Source organism: Myxocyprinus asiaticus, chromosome 11, assembly GCF_019703515.2.
Source record: "Myxocyprinus asiaticus isolate MX2 ecotype Aquarium Trade chromosome 11, UBuf_Myxa_2, whole genome shotgun sequence".
Classification (NCBI taxonomy): Eukaryota; Metazoa; Chordata; class Actinopteri; order Cypriniformes; family Catostomidae; genus Myxocyprinus; species Myxocyprinus asiaticus.
Window position 1 is genome coordinate 13,995,111 of NC_059354.1, and position 18,200 is coordinate 14,013,310.

An 18,200-nucleotide genomic window follows, 5' to 3' on the forward strand; every position below is an offset into this window, starting at 1 on the left:
TACTGCATGATATTAACAGTGCAAGATATAAATAGTAGAGGAAACATCATTCTACAGACACATATGTTTATAGAAGAAGGTATTAGATATGGATTCATCTAATCCAGTAATTCAGTATGTTAGGGATTTCCCACTTGATCTGCATGGATTAAATGCGCTGAACACCAGCTAAATGAACCACTTTAGAATGGGTTATTTACCTCACTCAAGTGCATTCTATTTATACATGAGATTAATCACTATATCCACAACATACAGTACATGTAATATTACCATTTACATCTGCACTGACAGTGAAGCAAATGAACAGGTGAATTTGAACTAAATTATGCGCTAGTCATAATATGCAAAATTTGCATTGCTTTTCTTGCATTGTGAATACGCTGTTTCCGTAAAAAAATATAATATAAAAATATAAAAAAAAATAAAAAATAAAACAATTTAAAAAATACACGCAAAGTGATATCAGAAACATTCATTACAGGCTGATGCTTTTATTTCAGAAACTCAGGTTTTCACAATAAGGGCAGTTGTTGTTTTTTATATGTTTGATACATATTTAAATTAAGAAAATATGTATATTTTTATTTTTATTTATTTTTTATTTTTTATATTTGATTAATGTTTGGTGGGTTACAGTTTGAACCACATTTTTGTCATTTTACACATTTTCATCAACTAAAAGATATTAGGCCTATTTTTTGCTAACTTATGTAATTTTAGTCAGAGTAAAACTGACTAAAATTAATGAATATTACATGACAAAATAAGACTAAAACAATTTTTACTTTACACTGAATAAAACAACTTAAAAACACACAAAAAAGGATTCATTAATGATGGGCATGAAATTATTAATCAAGAAAATAATTTGCAGAAATGTGCAATATAACAATTACAATAACAGTTTCCTGAACCTTTTCTTTGGAAGTTATAATAGAGATTGTTACAGGCTTAACTAATTAATATGTACATTATGAGATGAACACAAGCACAGGTACCCCTTAAGGAAATTTTGCTTTTTTCTGGTCACAAAATATATCAAGGTAAAAAAAAAAAATATATATATATATATATATAAAAGGCCCCTAGTGGGTTTAAAGTGATATCGTGTAGATACCGGGGCAATAGTTATAGTGTAAAATTTGTCAACTAATGCAAATATACAAACTAATTTCTATTATGATTGGATCAGTCAATGTGAGCCCACACATTCTTCATAACAAATTGATTCGTCCCACTTAAGAAAAACAATGTGTTTTACAGGGGCCTTTAGCCCCTGCAACAGGGGGGCTTTTTACCCCAAATACTATCCTTACACTCAGTTACTGGAATTTTTTTGATTTAATGACCTTATACAAAACTGAAAATGACAAATAAGTATTTTCTCAGGTCTCAAAATAAATGTGTTAATTTCAGAGATTTTCATTAACTGCATAAATTTGCAACATTAAATATATATATATATATATATATATATATATATATATATATATATATACAAATATAAAAGATATTACATGCAAAGATCTCATGGGACAGGAACATTTCCCAGTATAAAGTGACAGACAGGTGTTTAGGAAAGTACTATGGAAGTTTTTGTTGCTATTTAGTGTTTTGGGAGAAAATAAAATCAGTGGAGCCTTTTACCCCGCTGTACCCTACCAGCGGCGGGTTTATGATTTCTGATGCCCCAAGTAACCAACCAACCAACCCGGGGCACCATTTTGAAAATGTTTGCTTAAAAATGTACATAAAATTATAAATTCATCCTATCAGCCATTGTTGCCAAGTACATTCAAAATGTTTAATGAAATAAAAATCTAGTTAAATATAATGAATGCATGTTTTCCAATTTTCCCAAAGGTAAAAAAGCAATATTCACCTACATATATTTTTACAAAACATTTTTTTTTCTTTTTTGTGAACAGGGTGTGCAAAAACCTACTGCTTCACCCAGTAACATTTTGGAAGTTAGTTGGTATTTATTAATATTATAACCAATTAATTACAGTATTTATTGTTGTCCAGTTTGTCATTATAACATGATATAGTATTATTATTATTACTTTGAGGATTTTTACATTAGTATTATAGTCTTATTTACTTATATTCTAACGCTGCAGTGTATTGTTCACCATGTTGCAAAAGACTGTATTTTTTGTAAGCATCGTAGGCAACATTCATAACAGTAACAGTAAACACACAAGCACAGCGGCCCCTCAGCACACTAGAGCAGAAGGGGAAAAAAACATTGCCGTTTATCAAGGGCTGAAACTTTGCTTGGTGCAGAACAATCTGGAATAATGTTAAACATTGTAACAGTCACCTCTTTGCAACCTGAATGTTAAATCTTTATGACACCTGCACTAAAAACAGTCTAGATGCAGCGCAACGAATGAAACAGAATGCAGTTGTCTCGACATGCATTTTTGAAACCTGAAGTTCTTATTAACTTCAAACAGTGTCTAAAAATGTGCCGGTCACTGCGTGACACACTGAAGAAACACTGAGACGCGGTGCAGCAGTCAACGACATTTACATAGGAAAACAAAGAAAAAACAGAGCACACGCACACAAAACGCGTTTGGTGTGAACGGCCCCTAACTCCTCCGTTCACGCGTATCTAAGCGTGTGAGTGAAACAAGTTTGGAAGGCCTATACATTTTTTCATAAATTACAAACTCCTGAACCTGGCAGCTTCTAACGTGAACTGCTCTGAGAGCGCAGACAACGGCGTGTTCACAGGTATACCCAGAACAACATGTCACTTCAAGTGGATTTTGCTGAGCTTTCCTACTGGGGTGGGGGCCCTCTCGATGTCCGGGGCCCCACGCAATTGCGTGGTTTGCATGGTGGTAGAAATCACAACTGTACCCTACCTATAGTGGCTTTTAGATGCAATTTTAAATTGTCCACTCTGTTTAAGCACACTATCTACTTACAGGGCAGTAAGTGGTACAACAACTTGTGCATTCCTGCGACAGGAGTAAAAGAAATGAGAAAACAGTGGCACACACACTTAGGGGCAAACACACACAGGAAACCTTGAAACTGCAGCAATGCTATACAATTTTCAGAAGTCATGGATATTAGTATACATGTTACAGTAACTTCACTGGAAACAAAGCCTGAAACAGCCGGCCCTTCTTTTCTGTGTTTACGGACATGACGTAAACACGCAAGGATGAATGAAATAAGCCTGTGATTTCACAGCAAATTCAACACGACAGCTCAAAATAAAAATAATTACTGTAGGCTTACCATAGTGAATTGAGGTTAGGAAGGGACAGGGTTTTGAACACTGATTTATACTTACTCAAAAATGGACTTTTGTTAATAATAAAAAAATATATATATATATATTAAAAAAAAAAAAAAAAACTACCGAAGTGCAGCTTTATTGGTACCTAATGCATTTACTAATGTTAACAAATGCAACCTTACTGTTAAGTGCTACCAATGTTTGATTACATAAGGAAATGATATACAGTTTAACGAACTATTATAAAGGAACGTACCATTCTCCTCCAGGTGTCTGATGAGGATGTAGCTGGTTTCTGTCCCCTCTGTGGCATAGTCAAGTGGAATGTTCCCGTTGACGTCCTGGAGCAGCACATTGACCCCGGCCTTTAGACAATGTGTGATGGAGAGGAGGAGGGGGTGGGGCAAGAGATGGCAGCAAGATAAAGCAAAACAAGACGTAAACAAAATGAGTCCCTATCACCTCATTTATCAGTCTGCAATCAATGATAAACTAGGGTCAATTATCACACTTTCCCAGCATTCCCCAGGCACCTGAGCTCAGAGATGAGCTACATTAACACAAAATCCTGCATTAACTAACTCATTAAGATTGGGGAAAGTTAATAGGGTGTCGGGTGTTTGGGTAGCAGGGGGTGATGTGATTTATGAGCATTTGCTCTTTGGAGACTCCAAACTCTGATAAGACTTCATGTGGGTAGGAAGCAGGATACAGGGTTACACATGGATAGTTAATTCTTTATATGAATGTAGGAATCAGAAAAACTGAAACTAGATGGGGGAGCATCGCGGTGATTGCAATACTACATATTAGACTACTAGAAATATTTTAAATGCATCTTGTGTTTCCAAAGGAAAGTGTTTTTTAAATTGACATTATATGGGTGAATCTCAGGAAAGCATCTCGTCACATTTCACCCAAAAATCAAAAGAAAATATATGAAACTAAATTCTGCATTAAAAAATTTAAATATAAAAATTGAGGCCAAGGACAGTTAAGATTTTTATTTCATTTTCACATTATTCTTTTTATTATTATAACCATGACAATATAGTACTTAAGCATATTTCCTCCCAAATTCTCACTATTGTAATGTGTCGAGACTATATAGTTTTGAATTTTCTATAATTCCCACTATTTAATGGTGACTTTTTTTACATGAAGATCAGATGTCTCAGCACATCAGCACTCGGAGTCTTCACTGTTGTACCACTTCTCTTGTGTTCCTGGTGTTCTAAACTAAAGTGTAAGAGCAGTGCAGATGTGTAAAAAGCTAGATGTGTCTTTTTAACATTTATTTTTGTGACATTGCTAATTTTAGCCAGCAGGTGGCAGCAAAAGACCATTTTTGTGTGTAAATGAGTGAGCTGAGGTGACTTTCATCGCTAATCAGTCAGTATTTTCACTCATTGGCACTCAATGTTTTCTCGAATTACTACTACACTACTAATCTGGGAAAAACAGCTTTAAACTAACAACTTCATTAAGGCTCATCACAGCTGAGAGACACAACATACTGATTAATTACACAAACTCAAGGCGCTTACCTCTAACTGGAGTTTCCACATTGGAGAGAACGTACTGTTCAAAATGGCAGAGGAGATTGCGGTTTCTATAGTGAATGACTATTGCACACCAGCTACAGTGAAATAGGGAGGAATATCCCCGCTCAGATGGCTATTTTTTTTCCACAGAGAAAATAGGATGCATTTGACCAAAATGACATTATCTTCAGAAAGCTGACTAACACACTACAGCATCTCTGGCTTGAAGTGGCAACAGACGCAGGTGATCGCATATGGTCAATCTCTCTCTCTCTCTCTCTCTCTCTCACACACACACACACACACACACACACACACACATCCTTGTTTCTCCAATAACTTGTTAGAAACAACCCAACCCTAGCTTTTACTAGTTCTAAAGTGATGTTTTTGAGAGGCTTGGACGCATCATTTGATTTGAACTAGCAACGGCAGATTCTGATCTGTCGCGTAAGAAAGTAGTTCCGTGCACAAATGCATTTGTGTGACCGTACTCAGTTTTTCACCATTTGTTTTATTTTATTTACTTTTTCATTGCACTGTTGTATATAAGCAATATCACACTCTCAATCATGCTATATGGCCCTAAATCAGCACTGCTGTGATTACCTACGGCACTCGGATATTAGATAATGCTTTATATGCATACATACATATATATATATATATATACATTTGGTCCGTTAAATGAAGCTTAACATTGTCTTTGTGTTGCTACAGTATGCAATAGACGGGCATGTCTTAAGGTCAATATTAGGTCAAAAATGGCAAAAAAAGAAACAGCTTTCTCTAGAAACTCGACAGTCAATCATTGTTTTGAGGAATGAAGGCTATACAATGCTTGAAATTAACAGAAAACTGAAGATTTCATAAAAAGTTGTACACTACAGTCTTCAAAGACAAAGGACAACTGGCTCTAACAAGAACAGAAAGAGATGTGGAAGGCCAGATGTACAACTAAACAAGAGGATAAGTACATCAGAGTCTCTAGTTTGAGAAATAGATGCCTCACATGTCCTCAGCTGACAGCTTCATTCAATTCTACACGCTCAACACCAGTTTCATGTACAACAGTAAAGAGAAGTCTCAGGGGTGCAGGCCTTATGGGAACAATTGCAAAGAAAAAGCCACTTTTAAAACAGAAAAACAAAAAGAAAAGGTTAGAGTGGGCAAAGAAACACAGACATTGGACAACAGATAATTGGAAAAGAGTGTTATGGATCTTAACCCCATTGAGCTTTTGTGGGATCAGCTAGACTGTAAGGTGTGTGAGAAGTGCCCGACAAGATAGCCACATCTATGACAAGTGCTACAGGAAGTGTGGGGTGAAATGTCACCTGGATATCTGGAAAAACTGACAGCTAGAATGCCAAGGAACTGCAAAGCTGTCATTGCTGCACATGGAGGATTTTTTGATGAGAACTCTTTGTAGTTGTTTAAGAAGTTCTGATTTTTTTTTATTTTTTTTATTTAATAGTAATTTTTATGTTATTAATGTCCTGTCTATACATTGTGATCAGATGAATGCCACTTTGGTGAATAAAAGTAGCAATTTATTTCCACAAGAGCAAAATCTGTACATTATTCCAAACTTTTGGCTGCCAGTATATATATAGTATATATACACCGATCAGCCACAACATTAAAACCACCTGCCTAATATTGTGTAGATCCCCCTTGTGCCGCCAAAAGAGCGCCAACCCGTATCTCAGAAAAGCATTCTGAGATGTTATTCTTCTCACCACAATTGTACAGAGCGGTTATCTGAGTTACCGTAGACTTTGTCAGTTCGAACCAGTCTGGCCATTCTCTGTTGGCCTCTCTCATCAAAAAGGCATTTCTGTCTGCAGAACTGCCACTCACTGGATGTTTTTCTTTTTTCTTTTCTTTTTTCTTTTTTTTTTTTGTACCATTCGGAGTAAAGTCTAGAGACTATTGTGCGTGAAAATCCCAGGAGATCAGCAGTTACAGAAATACTCAAACCAACCCATCTGGCACAAACAATCATCCATTCGATTATCTAATCAGCCAATCGTGTGGCAGCAGTGCATAAAAACATGCAGATATGGATCAGGATCTTCAGTTAATGTTCACATCAACCATCAGAATGGGGAAAAAATGTGATCTGAGTGATTTGGCTGACACTTAATTGTGAAACAAATAACTGTGATTATGATGATTAATTGCCTGTTTAAGGTCTTTCATACAAACTGTCACTATGTGTGCTTCATGCACACAACATAGTCATTTATATCATTGGTCATTATTATATTATATTATATTATATTATATTATGCAATAGTAAAATATTTCTGCCTTAAATTCTTCACTTTCACACATTATTTTAAGGCTCTCCGATTAACTCACGAGCCCTTATTTCTCATGAAGGAATACTCTGATAATCTGTTTCTTGCATTTTATAATCTCCAAATAAATAGATAGGTAGGCATCTCCTCTGTATCACTGCGTGTCATTAACACTGTGTGAATGAACCTGCAATGACCACAGACATTTGCCATTACACGGTCATTAAATTAAAGTGAAACTGGAGCACTTTGCATTCACTGATTAATTAAGAAGTTTAAACCTCGTTTATATTTTCATGGAAGTTTGGCACTGGCCTCTGTAAATGGCTCGCACATCAGAGCTCTTGAGAAGCGGTTCATCTTCACGCGCTCTCAAGAGAGCTGTTCTGGTGACGTCCACAATGCGGTTATATGAGATGCTCGGAGTTCAACTGAATGAGACACAAACGTGTTTTCTAGCGCTCATGAGACAGCATGCAGGGAAAGACGAGGCTGAATCTATCTTCTTAATCGCCTGCTTTTTATTCAGTAAAAGGATCTTGGTGCTTCGACACTACACAACTCCATCACTGGCAAGTGAAATGTTAATATTTACTAGCCAGTGGCTAATAACAGACATATTTTAGTCACATAGCGCAAAATTTACTTGCATATGCGAGTGATTTACTCACAATGTAGATGGCTGTTTTTTATTTTATTTAATGAAAATATTTTTTGTCACTGCTAGTTTTCATCTTTAATTATTTGCATTAACAATAATAACTTTGATTATATGCCAACAATTTTCAAGAATTTATTTCAGCTCTTAATGCTTCTTTTTTGTTTATTTGTTTGTTTTTACTGTCTCTGGATGGTTACTTTAAACCCTAGGAAAAAACAATGTTGGATATTAAAAACATATTCAGCATAGCAGAGGTGTATTCAAGTATGAAAACTGTAACCAACTGAAAACTAAGCAAAAATACTGATGACTCATCTTGTACTCAGTGGCATTTACAAATGTCATGCTGTAGCATTTTTTTTTAAATGTTTTTATTTTTTTTATATATAGTAATTTCAAATCAGATGATTGTAACACGCTCAATTTGACGAGTTGAAATAACAAGGCGATGTGAAACAGGGGATGTTAAACAGGTGAGGCAATTGTGTCATAGTACTGTATACTGTATAAGGAGCCTCCTAAAACAGCCTAGTCCTTCAAGAGCAAGGATTGTTCAAGATTTGTCAATTTGCCAAAAGATGCTTCAGCAAATAATCCAGCACTTTGAGAACAATGTTCCCAAAAGACAAAGTGGAAGGATTTTGGGCATTTCACCCTCTACAGTGCACAATATAGTTAAAAGATTCAAGGATTCTGGTCAAGTCTCGGTGCGTAAAGGGCAAGACAAAAACCACTTCTGAATGCGTGTGATCTCTGATCCCTCAGACATCACTGTCTTAAAAAACATAATTCATCTGTAATGGATATCAAGAACATGAGCTTGGGATTACTTTAGTAAACCTTTGTTAGTCAACACCACTCGCCGCTGCATCCACAGATGCAAGTTCAGACTTTACTATGCAAAGCAGAAGCCATATATCAACACTGTCCATAAACGCTGCTGACTTCTCTGGGCTCCGTCTCATCTTAGATGAAAAGTAGATCAGTGGAACTGTGTTTTCTGGTCCGAAGAGACCACATTTCAAGAGGTTTTTGAAAAACACAGCCGTCGTGTTTTCCGGGCCAAAGAGGAAAAGGACCATCCAAGCTGTTATTAGCGTCAGGTCCAAAAGCCAGTGTCTGTATGGGCCAGGGTGTGTCAGTGCCCATGGCATGGGTAACTCTCACATCTGTGTGAACACCATGAATACAGACATATGTAAAAATTTTGGAGCAACATATACTGCCATCCAGCACCGTCTTTTCCAGGGACATCCCAGAATTTTCAGCAGTACAACTTCAAACCACATACTGCCCGGATTACAAATGCATGGTTGTGAAAGCAGAGAGTGTGGGTGTTTAGTTGGCCTGCCTGCAGTTCTGAACTGTCTCCAATTGAGAATGTGTGGCGTATTATGTTTATAAAAAAAAAAAAAAAATGTTTTTAAATTCACAAGATAAAACATCATATCGTGTGTAGTTGTGGTGCTGTCAATATAGCAAAGGGTGAATATAATTTACAAATTACTCCTTTTTGTTTTTATTAGCATTTGTCATACTGTCCCAACTTTTTCAGAATTAGGGTTGTATTACAAAACAGAATTCCAATGAGTGTATTAACACTGAGCTCGTGCTCACGGACTGAAACAGAGGGGGCATGACATTTAAATCACAAAAGTAAACTCTCATTGCATGAGATTTACTACTCTTCCTCATAATAGGGTGTCACTAACTAGAGCCGTAAATAGCATGTATCCATCTGACTAGCAGCAGCACATAGAAAGGTGGAGTGAGAAATCGGTGGCTTATCATCTCTTTCCCCAGCATGCGTCGCAGATGCAGCCATCAGCACATTCAGATGGCGAGGTTGTGTCAAACACACAATGAGGTTAGCACCAGGTTAATGAATGGATTAATTAACATGAACTATCTGCAACTCCTTTGTGTGTATTTATGAGCTATAGCCTTTGAGGACACTCCCCCACAAACACACATCCATGCACACAGAGCTCCAGAGACCAGTGACGGATTTGACAGAATGTCACTGCCGTGACCTCCTCCCAGTCCCTGCCTGATGTCATACCACAGAAATCACAACAGTAATAATGCACTAACCCACAGTCTTCCAACTCACAACTCATTTGAGACAGATGAGGATATGGGGTATGTTTGTATTTACTGGGGGTGATCCATTGATCTGTCTGGCATGGGACTGTTATTGAACACGATGTGCCTGGAGGTGTGTGTTGAGGGTGTGTGAATTGATCAGGTGGGGTCAATGTGAAGGAAATAGCGGTGGTGATAAGAATATGTGTTTTATCCTCCAATACAGAAAGAAGAGCTAATGAAGCTGTTAGAATAACCCCCCGTTCATATCGACAAACTGTACTGTGTCCTCTGTGACACTTTGAGTCATGAATACTAAACAAACATCCTGTGAGAACTTGTTAATTATTAAAAAAAATAATAATAATTTAAAAGCAAACTTACATTGGCAAAACATTCTGATGAGTTTTCACAGGTATTCCTGTGTAAAGTTCTAGCACACATACTTTTTATTTATTTTTATTTTTTTTACATGTGGATAGACAATGATACATACAGCCTAATATAATCAGCCTCTAAAATGTCAAAATAAATAAAATGCTTCATTCCAACTGTGTTTGAAGCAGTAAAATGATGATAAACACAGACCAGTGACCACACATTCTATATTACATGTGCAAAGTTGCTAGACTACAGGCTTGTGAACAATATTATATATATATATATATATATATATATATATATATATATGTTTTTTTAACTGATAAATGTAACTTTTTGTTTAACAATGGTGCCTTAAATTATATTGCTGGTGTTGGCATCTCATAAAAGGTCAAATCATTGCTATGCACAGCCTCCTGTGGCTTATATGATATTATATTGTATTGTGTTGTATTGTATCTCTCCAAAATACCTCCACCCCAATATACCACAGCATACAAAATGATAGATGCTACCACATTATCATAAAAAGTCTTCAACAATACCCGACACACACCAAAGGATCTCAGTCATCTCAGGAGATGAATACAACTTTGCCCCTTCTTGTACAAATAGTCTGTCTTATCAGACCAGTCCAGTTTGTTATACACCCAGTTATTTATATGATTTCACAATCTCAATGCCCACCCCCTGGATGTTTACTGCCATTGTTTGAAGTGTCTTCTTTTGGAAATCAACTACAATTTCTTTAGTCTTACGTGCATTAAGCTGGAGGTAATTTAGCTGGTACCAGTCCACAAAGTTCTTGATCAGCCCCCTATATTCAACCTCATTATCTTCAGTGATACACCCAACATCTGTTGTGTCATCAGAAAATTTCTGAAGATGACAGCTACTAGAGCTGTATTTAAAATCAGATGTACAGAGGGTAAAAAGGAAAGGGGCTAGAACCGTTCCTTGTGGGACTCCTGTACAACACTTCACCACATCAGACACACAGTCCTGTAGCCTCACATACTAGAGTCTATTGGTGAGGTAGTCAGTTATCCAGGTAGCCAAGCTAAAATTCACTTCTGCTTTATTCATCTTGTTTTTGAGCAGTGAAGGCTGAATGGTGTTAGATGCACTAGAGAAATCAAAAAGCATGATTCTCAAAGTGCTTCTGGATTCCTCTAGGTGGGAAAAGGATCTCTGCACAAGGAAGATGACTGCAACATCGACCCCAATGCCTGGTTGATAGGCAAACTGCAGTGGGTCCATAACTGAGTGCACCAGGGGTTGAAGGTGGTCAAGTACAAGTCTCTCCAGAGTCTTCATAAGATGTGACATTAAGGCAATTGGCCTATAGTGGTTGAACTCCCTAGGATCCGCAAAGTCCTTAAGAATTCTAGAGCCGATGCCATCAGAACCCACAGCTCTCCTTGTCTTAATCCTTTTTAACCTCCATCTCACCTGGTCCATTGATAGGGAAGGAGGGAGGGGGTTAAGGGAGTGGAGAGGGTGGTCGGAGATCTGGGAGATGATAGTTGGGAGGGGGAGATTAGAGATAGGCTGTTTGAATAATAAAAGCCAGGTGAGAGCTTAGAGAGAGAACTTCCACAGTATTTAGAGGGAAAGTTGTTAAAAGAAAGTGCAATGTCAAATCTGTTAAAGAATGAATTCAATTAATTTGCCCACCTCTGATCACCCAGGGCTGAATACCATTCACCTGGTGTATAATGTCCAGATATTACATTCAAATCTCTCCAGAACTTCTTCACATTGTTCTGCTGCAGTCTTTGTATTACAAAGAATTACAAAGTAAGAGGAAAGCACAGGGCCCAGATGGCATTTCACCTGCATGTCTTAGATCCTGTACTAACCAGCTGGCACCCATCTTCACACAGATCTTCAATAGATCACTGGAGCAGTGTAAAGTCCCATGCTGCTTCAAATATTCCACTATCATCCCCATCCCAAAGAAATCAAAAATCACAGGACTTAATGACTACAGACCTGTCGCCCTGATGTCTGTGGTCATGAAGTCATTTGAGAGACTGGTGTTCATCACTGGACCCTTTCTAGATCCCCTTCAATTTTTTATCGAGCAAACAGGTCTGTGGATGATGCAGTCAACATGGGATTGCATCATATCCTGTAACATCTGGACAGACCAGGGACATATGCCAGGATCCTTTTTGTGGACTTCAGTTCGGCTTTCAACACCATCATCCCTGCTATTCTCCGGACTAAATTTCACCAACACTCTGTTCCCACGTCTATCTGTCAGTGAATTACCAGCTTTCTGACAGACAGGTAGCAGCTTGTGAGACAGGGGAAACTCACTTCCAGCACCTGTACAGTGAGCACTGGTGCCCCCCAGGGATGTGTGCTCTCCCCACTACTCTTCTCCCTCTACACCAACGACTGCATCGCCAAGGACCCCTCTGTCAAGATCCTGAAGTTTGCAGATGACACCACTGTCATCGGCCTCATCCGAGATGACGATGAGTCTGCATACAGAAGGGAGGTTAAACAGCTGGCTGTCTGGTACAGTCAAAACAACCTGGAGCTGAACACACTCAAAACAGTGGAGATGATAGTGGACTATCATAGTGGATAGTGGAACACCCCAACACTGACCCCCCTCACCATTCTAAACAGCACTGTGGCAGCAGTGGAGTCATTCAGGTTCCTGGGCACTACCATCTCACAGGACCTGAAGTGGGAGAACCACATTGACTCCATTGTGAAAAAGGCCCAGCATAGGTTGTACTTCCTTCACCAGTTGAGGAAGTTCAACCTGCCACAGGCGCTGCTTCTACTCAGCGGTCATTGAGTCTGTCCTCTGCACTTAAATAATTGTCTGGTTTGGTTCAGCTACGAAATCAGTCATCAGAAGACTACAAAGGACAGTTCAGACTGCTGAGAGGATTATTGGTTGCCCCCTGCCCCCCCTTCAAAAACTATACAGAGTGAGGAAAAAGGCTGGAAAAATCACTCTGGACCCCACTCACCCTGCCCACTACCTTTTTGAACTGTTCAGAGCTCTGAGCACCAAAACCGTCAGGCACAGGAACAGTTTTTTCCCCCAGGCTATCCATCTCATGAACAGTTAAAACTGCCCCTTTGAGCAATAATTAATGTGCAATACACAGCTTAGTCTTTTTATATTATCCAACACATCCTACCTCTTCTGCCATTACATTCCCTTGCACTGTACATAACCAATTTGTATTTAGATTTGCACTACGTATGTGTATGTGTGTGTATGTATATGTATGTATATATATTCATATATGTGTATATATGTGTATATCTATGTATATGTATATGTGTATGTGTATGTGTTTGTGTGTATGTATGTATGTATATATATATATATATATATATATATATATATGTATGTGTATATGTATATGTATGTGTATATGTATGTATATGTGTATATGTATGTATATGTGTATGTGTTTGTATGTGTGTGTGTGTGTATATATGTATATATATATATATATATATATATATATATATATATATATATATATATATATATATATATATAGTCTATTGTGTATTCTATATATACTATTTTCTTTTCAATATTTATCTATTTTTTATTCAATTTTAATTATTTTTTAAAAGTCTTGTTGCTGTTTTTGTATTGTTGTGTACTGGAAGCTCCTGTCAACAAGACAAATTCCTTAATAAAGCTCATTCTGATTCTGATTCTGATTTTTAATTACTCAGAATCAGAATCTTCTGATTCTGATTCTGAGTAATTAAAAATATCCATTTAATTAAAAGTTTCTTATTTACCAATGCAAAATCTTTCTTTGTTTTTCTAGGTCTACGTCGACTTATACAGTGTACATATATATATATATATATATATATATATATATATATATATATATATATATACACACTGATCAGCCACAACATTAAAACAACCTGCCTAATATTGTATAGGTGCCCCTCATGCCGCCAAAACTGCACCAACCTGCATCATTTGGCACCAACAATCATGAAACAGTCCAAATCATTGAGATGCATTTTTTCCCCATACTGATGGTTGATGTGAACATTAACTGAAGCTCTTGACCCGTATCTGCATGATTTTATGCACTGCACTGCTGCTACACGATTTGGCTGATTAGATTATCGCATGGGTGATTGTTGGTGCCAGATAGGCTGGTTTGAGTATTTCTGTAACTGCTGATCTTCTGGGATTTTCACACACAAAAGTCTCTAGAATTTACTCAGAATGGTGCCAAAAATATCCAGTGAGGGGCAGTTCTGTGGATGGAAACGCCTTATTGATGAGAGAGATTAATAGAGAATGGCCAGACTGGTTTGAACTGACAAAGTCTACAGTAACTCTGATAACCACTCTGTACAATTGTGGTGAGAACAACAGCATCTCAGAATGCCATTCCAAACTTCCTCAGCCATCTCAGGAATAAGATGTGCTGGTGAGCCTTCTTTACAATGGCCTCAGTGTGGATGGACCATGTGAGTTCCTCAGTGATGTGGACACTCAGGAACTTGAAGCTGCTCACTATCTCCACCAGTGCTCCATTGATGGTGATGGGGCTGTGTTCTCTGTCTTTTCTCCTGAAGTCCACCACAAGCTCCTTGGTCTCACTGATGCTGAGGGAGAGGTTGTGCTCCTGACACCAGCATCTCATAGTGTGCTTTCATCATTGTCAGTGATCAGACCTACCACCATCGTATCATCAGCAAACTTAATGATGGCATTGGAACTGTGTGTTGCCACACAGTCATGTGTGTACAGGGAATACAGGAGTGGGCTGAGAACACAGCCCTGTGGGTCATCATCAGTGGAGCGGTTATTGCGGTACACAAACTGCAGTGAGTCCAGTGAGGCAGGCAGAACAGAGCAGATGTAATCTCTGATTAGCCTCTCAAAGCATTTGCTGATGATGGGGTTCAGAGCAACGGGATGCCAGTCATTTAAGCAAGTGATTTTGGATTGCTTTGGTACAGGCACAATGGTGGACGTTTAAAAGCATGTGGGGACCACAGACAAGGAGAGGGAAAAGGTTGAAAATGTCCGTAAAAACACTAGCCAGTTGGTTCGTGCATACTCTGATGATACGGCCTGGAATGCTGTCTGGACCCACGGCTTTACGGATATTCACCCGTTGGAAAGATCAGGTTACATCCGCTACAGAGACAGAGAGTGAACTAACATCTGTAGCTTCCGCCACGAGAGCTCTCTCCATGAGGGTGGTGTTATTTCCCTCGAAATGAGCATAAAAAGTATTTAGCTCATCCAGGAGAGAGGCAGCGGTGTTCACGGCGGAGTTTTTATTCCCTTTGTAGTCTGTGATGATATTAATTCCCTGCCACATGCTTCTAGAGTCAGTGGTGTTGAACTGTCCTTCAATCTTGTCCCTGTACTGGCATTTGGCTGCTCTGATAGTTTTGCAGAGGGCATAACTGGCTTGTTTATGCTCCTCCGCGTTCCCAGAATTAAAATAAAAGGTCCGTGCATTAAGTGCCGCACAAACATCGCTATTAATCCACAGTTTCTGGTTAGGGTATATCTGTATTTTTTTGGTCGGCACAACGTCATCTATGCACTTCTCGATGAAACACGTTACGGTATCAGCATAGACCTAGATGCCGTCATCAGAGGCGGACCGGAACATCTCCCAGTCCACATGATCAAAACAGTCCTATAGAGTAGAATCTGGATCGGCACTGGATCGTTCTGAGAGTGGGTGCTTCCTGTTTCAGTTTCTGCCTGTAAGCGGGCAGATGCAGAACGGAAGAGTGGTCCGATTTGCCAAATGGTGGGCGGGGGAGGGATCTGTAGCCATCCCAGAAGGGAGAGTAGCTATGGTCCAAAACACGGTCCCCTCGTGTGTTGAAACTGATGTGTTGGTAGTATTTCGGTGCTATTGACTTGAGGTTGGCTTTGTTAAAGTCCCCGGTCACAATGAATGCAGCCTCAGGGTGCGTGGTTTCTTGCTTGCTTATACTCTCATACAGTTCCTTGAGTGCCCGGTCTGTGTCGGCTTGTGGGGGGATGTACACAGCTGTGATAATGACCACTGTGAATTCTCTCGGTAGCCAGAATGGCCGACACAGAAGCATGAGAAATTCCAGATCAGGAGAGCAGAAAGACTTGATAGAATGTACGTTCCTCTATCACACCAGGATTTGTTGATCATAAAACATACACCACCACCTCTGCTTTTACCTGAGAGGTCTTTCACTCTGTCTGCTCGGTGCACGGAGAACCCCACGGGTTCGATGGCTGAGTCTGGAATCTCTGCAGACATCCAAGTTTCTGTAAGGCAGATAATGCAGCAGTCCGATTTGCATGACGTCTTCGTCTGGTGAGAACACCAGCTCTCCTTCCCCTTTTCCGGCTACGTTTCCGCAGCCGGGCTGCCCAGATAAAGGGCTCCACTGTCATGTTTGAAAACAGCGGGTTGGCATTGAGGTATTTAAAGTCCGGTTTTCGGTGTGCTATTGCAGAACCAATGTCCAAAAGTGTTTGTCTATCGTAGACAATAAGGCAGACAACATCCAAGACAAAAAAACATAAGAACTGTAGACAAAACAAACAAAAAACTGCAATATTTGATCGGACCTCGCAACGCAGCCATACGCGGTGCCATCTCAACTGCAGTTACTGTACCTGACAGTACAGAGAACTCTAAATCGTGTCAACAAAGTTGAGTGAGATGAAACGGTCTCCCCTGGAAAATGAAAAACAACAGCAGACACCTTCCTCTGATTGCACTAGGAAATAACAAGAACAAACGCATCATGCAATTAAATCTAATCTGCATGCTGTCACATTACTAGGCTATGAGCACTGGCTTAATTGCCTTTGTTAAATATAAACTGTTTTTAATAATAGGCTAATAGCAATGAAAGTAAATGTAAAGCAAACTATTAAGGTGCTCTTCCGCCACTGAGCCGAATGGTTCTCCTTGCGGAAACATGCCGTTTCATTCCGATCAGGACTCGTTGGCATGGTTACGATTTTTCCACTGTGGTGCTGCGAAATCAGGATTGGAATGCACTGATTGGGCAAGTGATTTATCAAGCTATTGTATATTTGAATACATTTATTTATTTATTTATTTTGCCCTTGATGGCAAAGCCCCATTTTCAGCAGTCATTACTCCAGTGTACAGAGAAAATGTTGTCACCTAAGCTTGAGGAATTGTTTTAGTGTGCTAATTTAGTACTCAAGAAACTTTTCTTATTAGTAGAACATTGAAAACAATTGATCTCTTTAATGGCGTTTGAACATCGGAATCTAGTGTCTTTTTTCAGTTGCTGAAGTATTGAAAACACTTGCATTTCAAGCAAGTTACTTTATGTTTCCAAGTCAATTTTTGGTTTGAAAAATGGCCAAAAAGAAACAAATTTCTCTAAAAACTCATCTGTCTATTAATTTTTGAGAGATAAAGGCTATTTTACGCACTACTGACTTAAGAGAATAAACTGGATCTGACCAAGACAGACAGGGAAGTGGATGTCCAAGATCAGCAAGAACAAGAAGACAAGTACATCAGAGTCTCTAGTTTGAGAAACAGACATGCCAAAAACCAGACATCTTTAGGCAGGCATTTTAGACAGTGTTTCAAAGAAAAAAGCCACATCTGGCATTGGCAAATAAGATGGACAAGTGTAGAATAAGCAAAAGAACTTAAAGATTAAATGATAATACTAATGATAAATGATAAATACTGTAAGTATTATTGTTTAGAAGTTTGAGGTGTCAGAAAAGTCTAATCATAAAGTTTGGAAAAGTATCTTACTGTACAAAGTAATTGCATCTTTGGGAAGTGCTAGAGAAACCATGGTGTGGTGTGGTGGTGGTGGTGGGGGCGTGGTTGAGCGCCCGCTTGTGAATGGAGAGCGAGATCAGGAGATGAGAACGGTAAGGATCATCACCTGGCAATGATTGTTTCTCACAGCTGTTTGTCATT

General features: G+C 38.7%; 1 protein-coding gene across 1 annotated transcript in view; it reads right to left on the reverse strand.

The window, feature by feature from the left end:
* The window catches only part of LOC127448609 (unconventional myosin-XVI-like), a 311,203-nt gene that overhangs the window by 189,967 nt on the left and 103,036 nt on the right, over positions 1-18,200 (reverse strand). Inside the window, exon 5 of the mRNA XM_051711276.1 lies at positions 3,522-3,630. Within this exon, the coding sequence (XP_051567236.1) occupies positions 3,522-3,630 (109 nt within the window). The remainder of the gene's footprint in view (positions 1-3,521; positions 3,631-18,200) is intronic.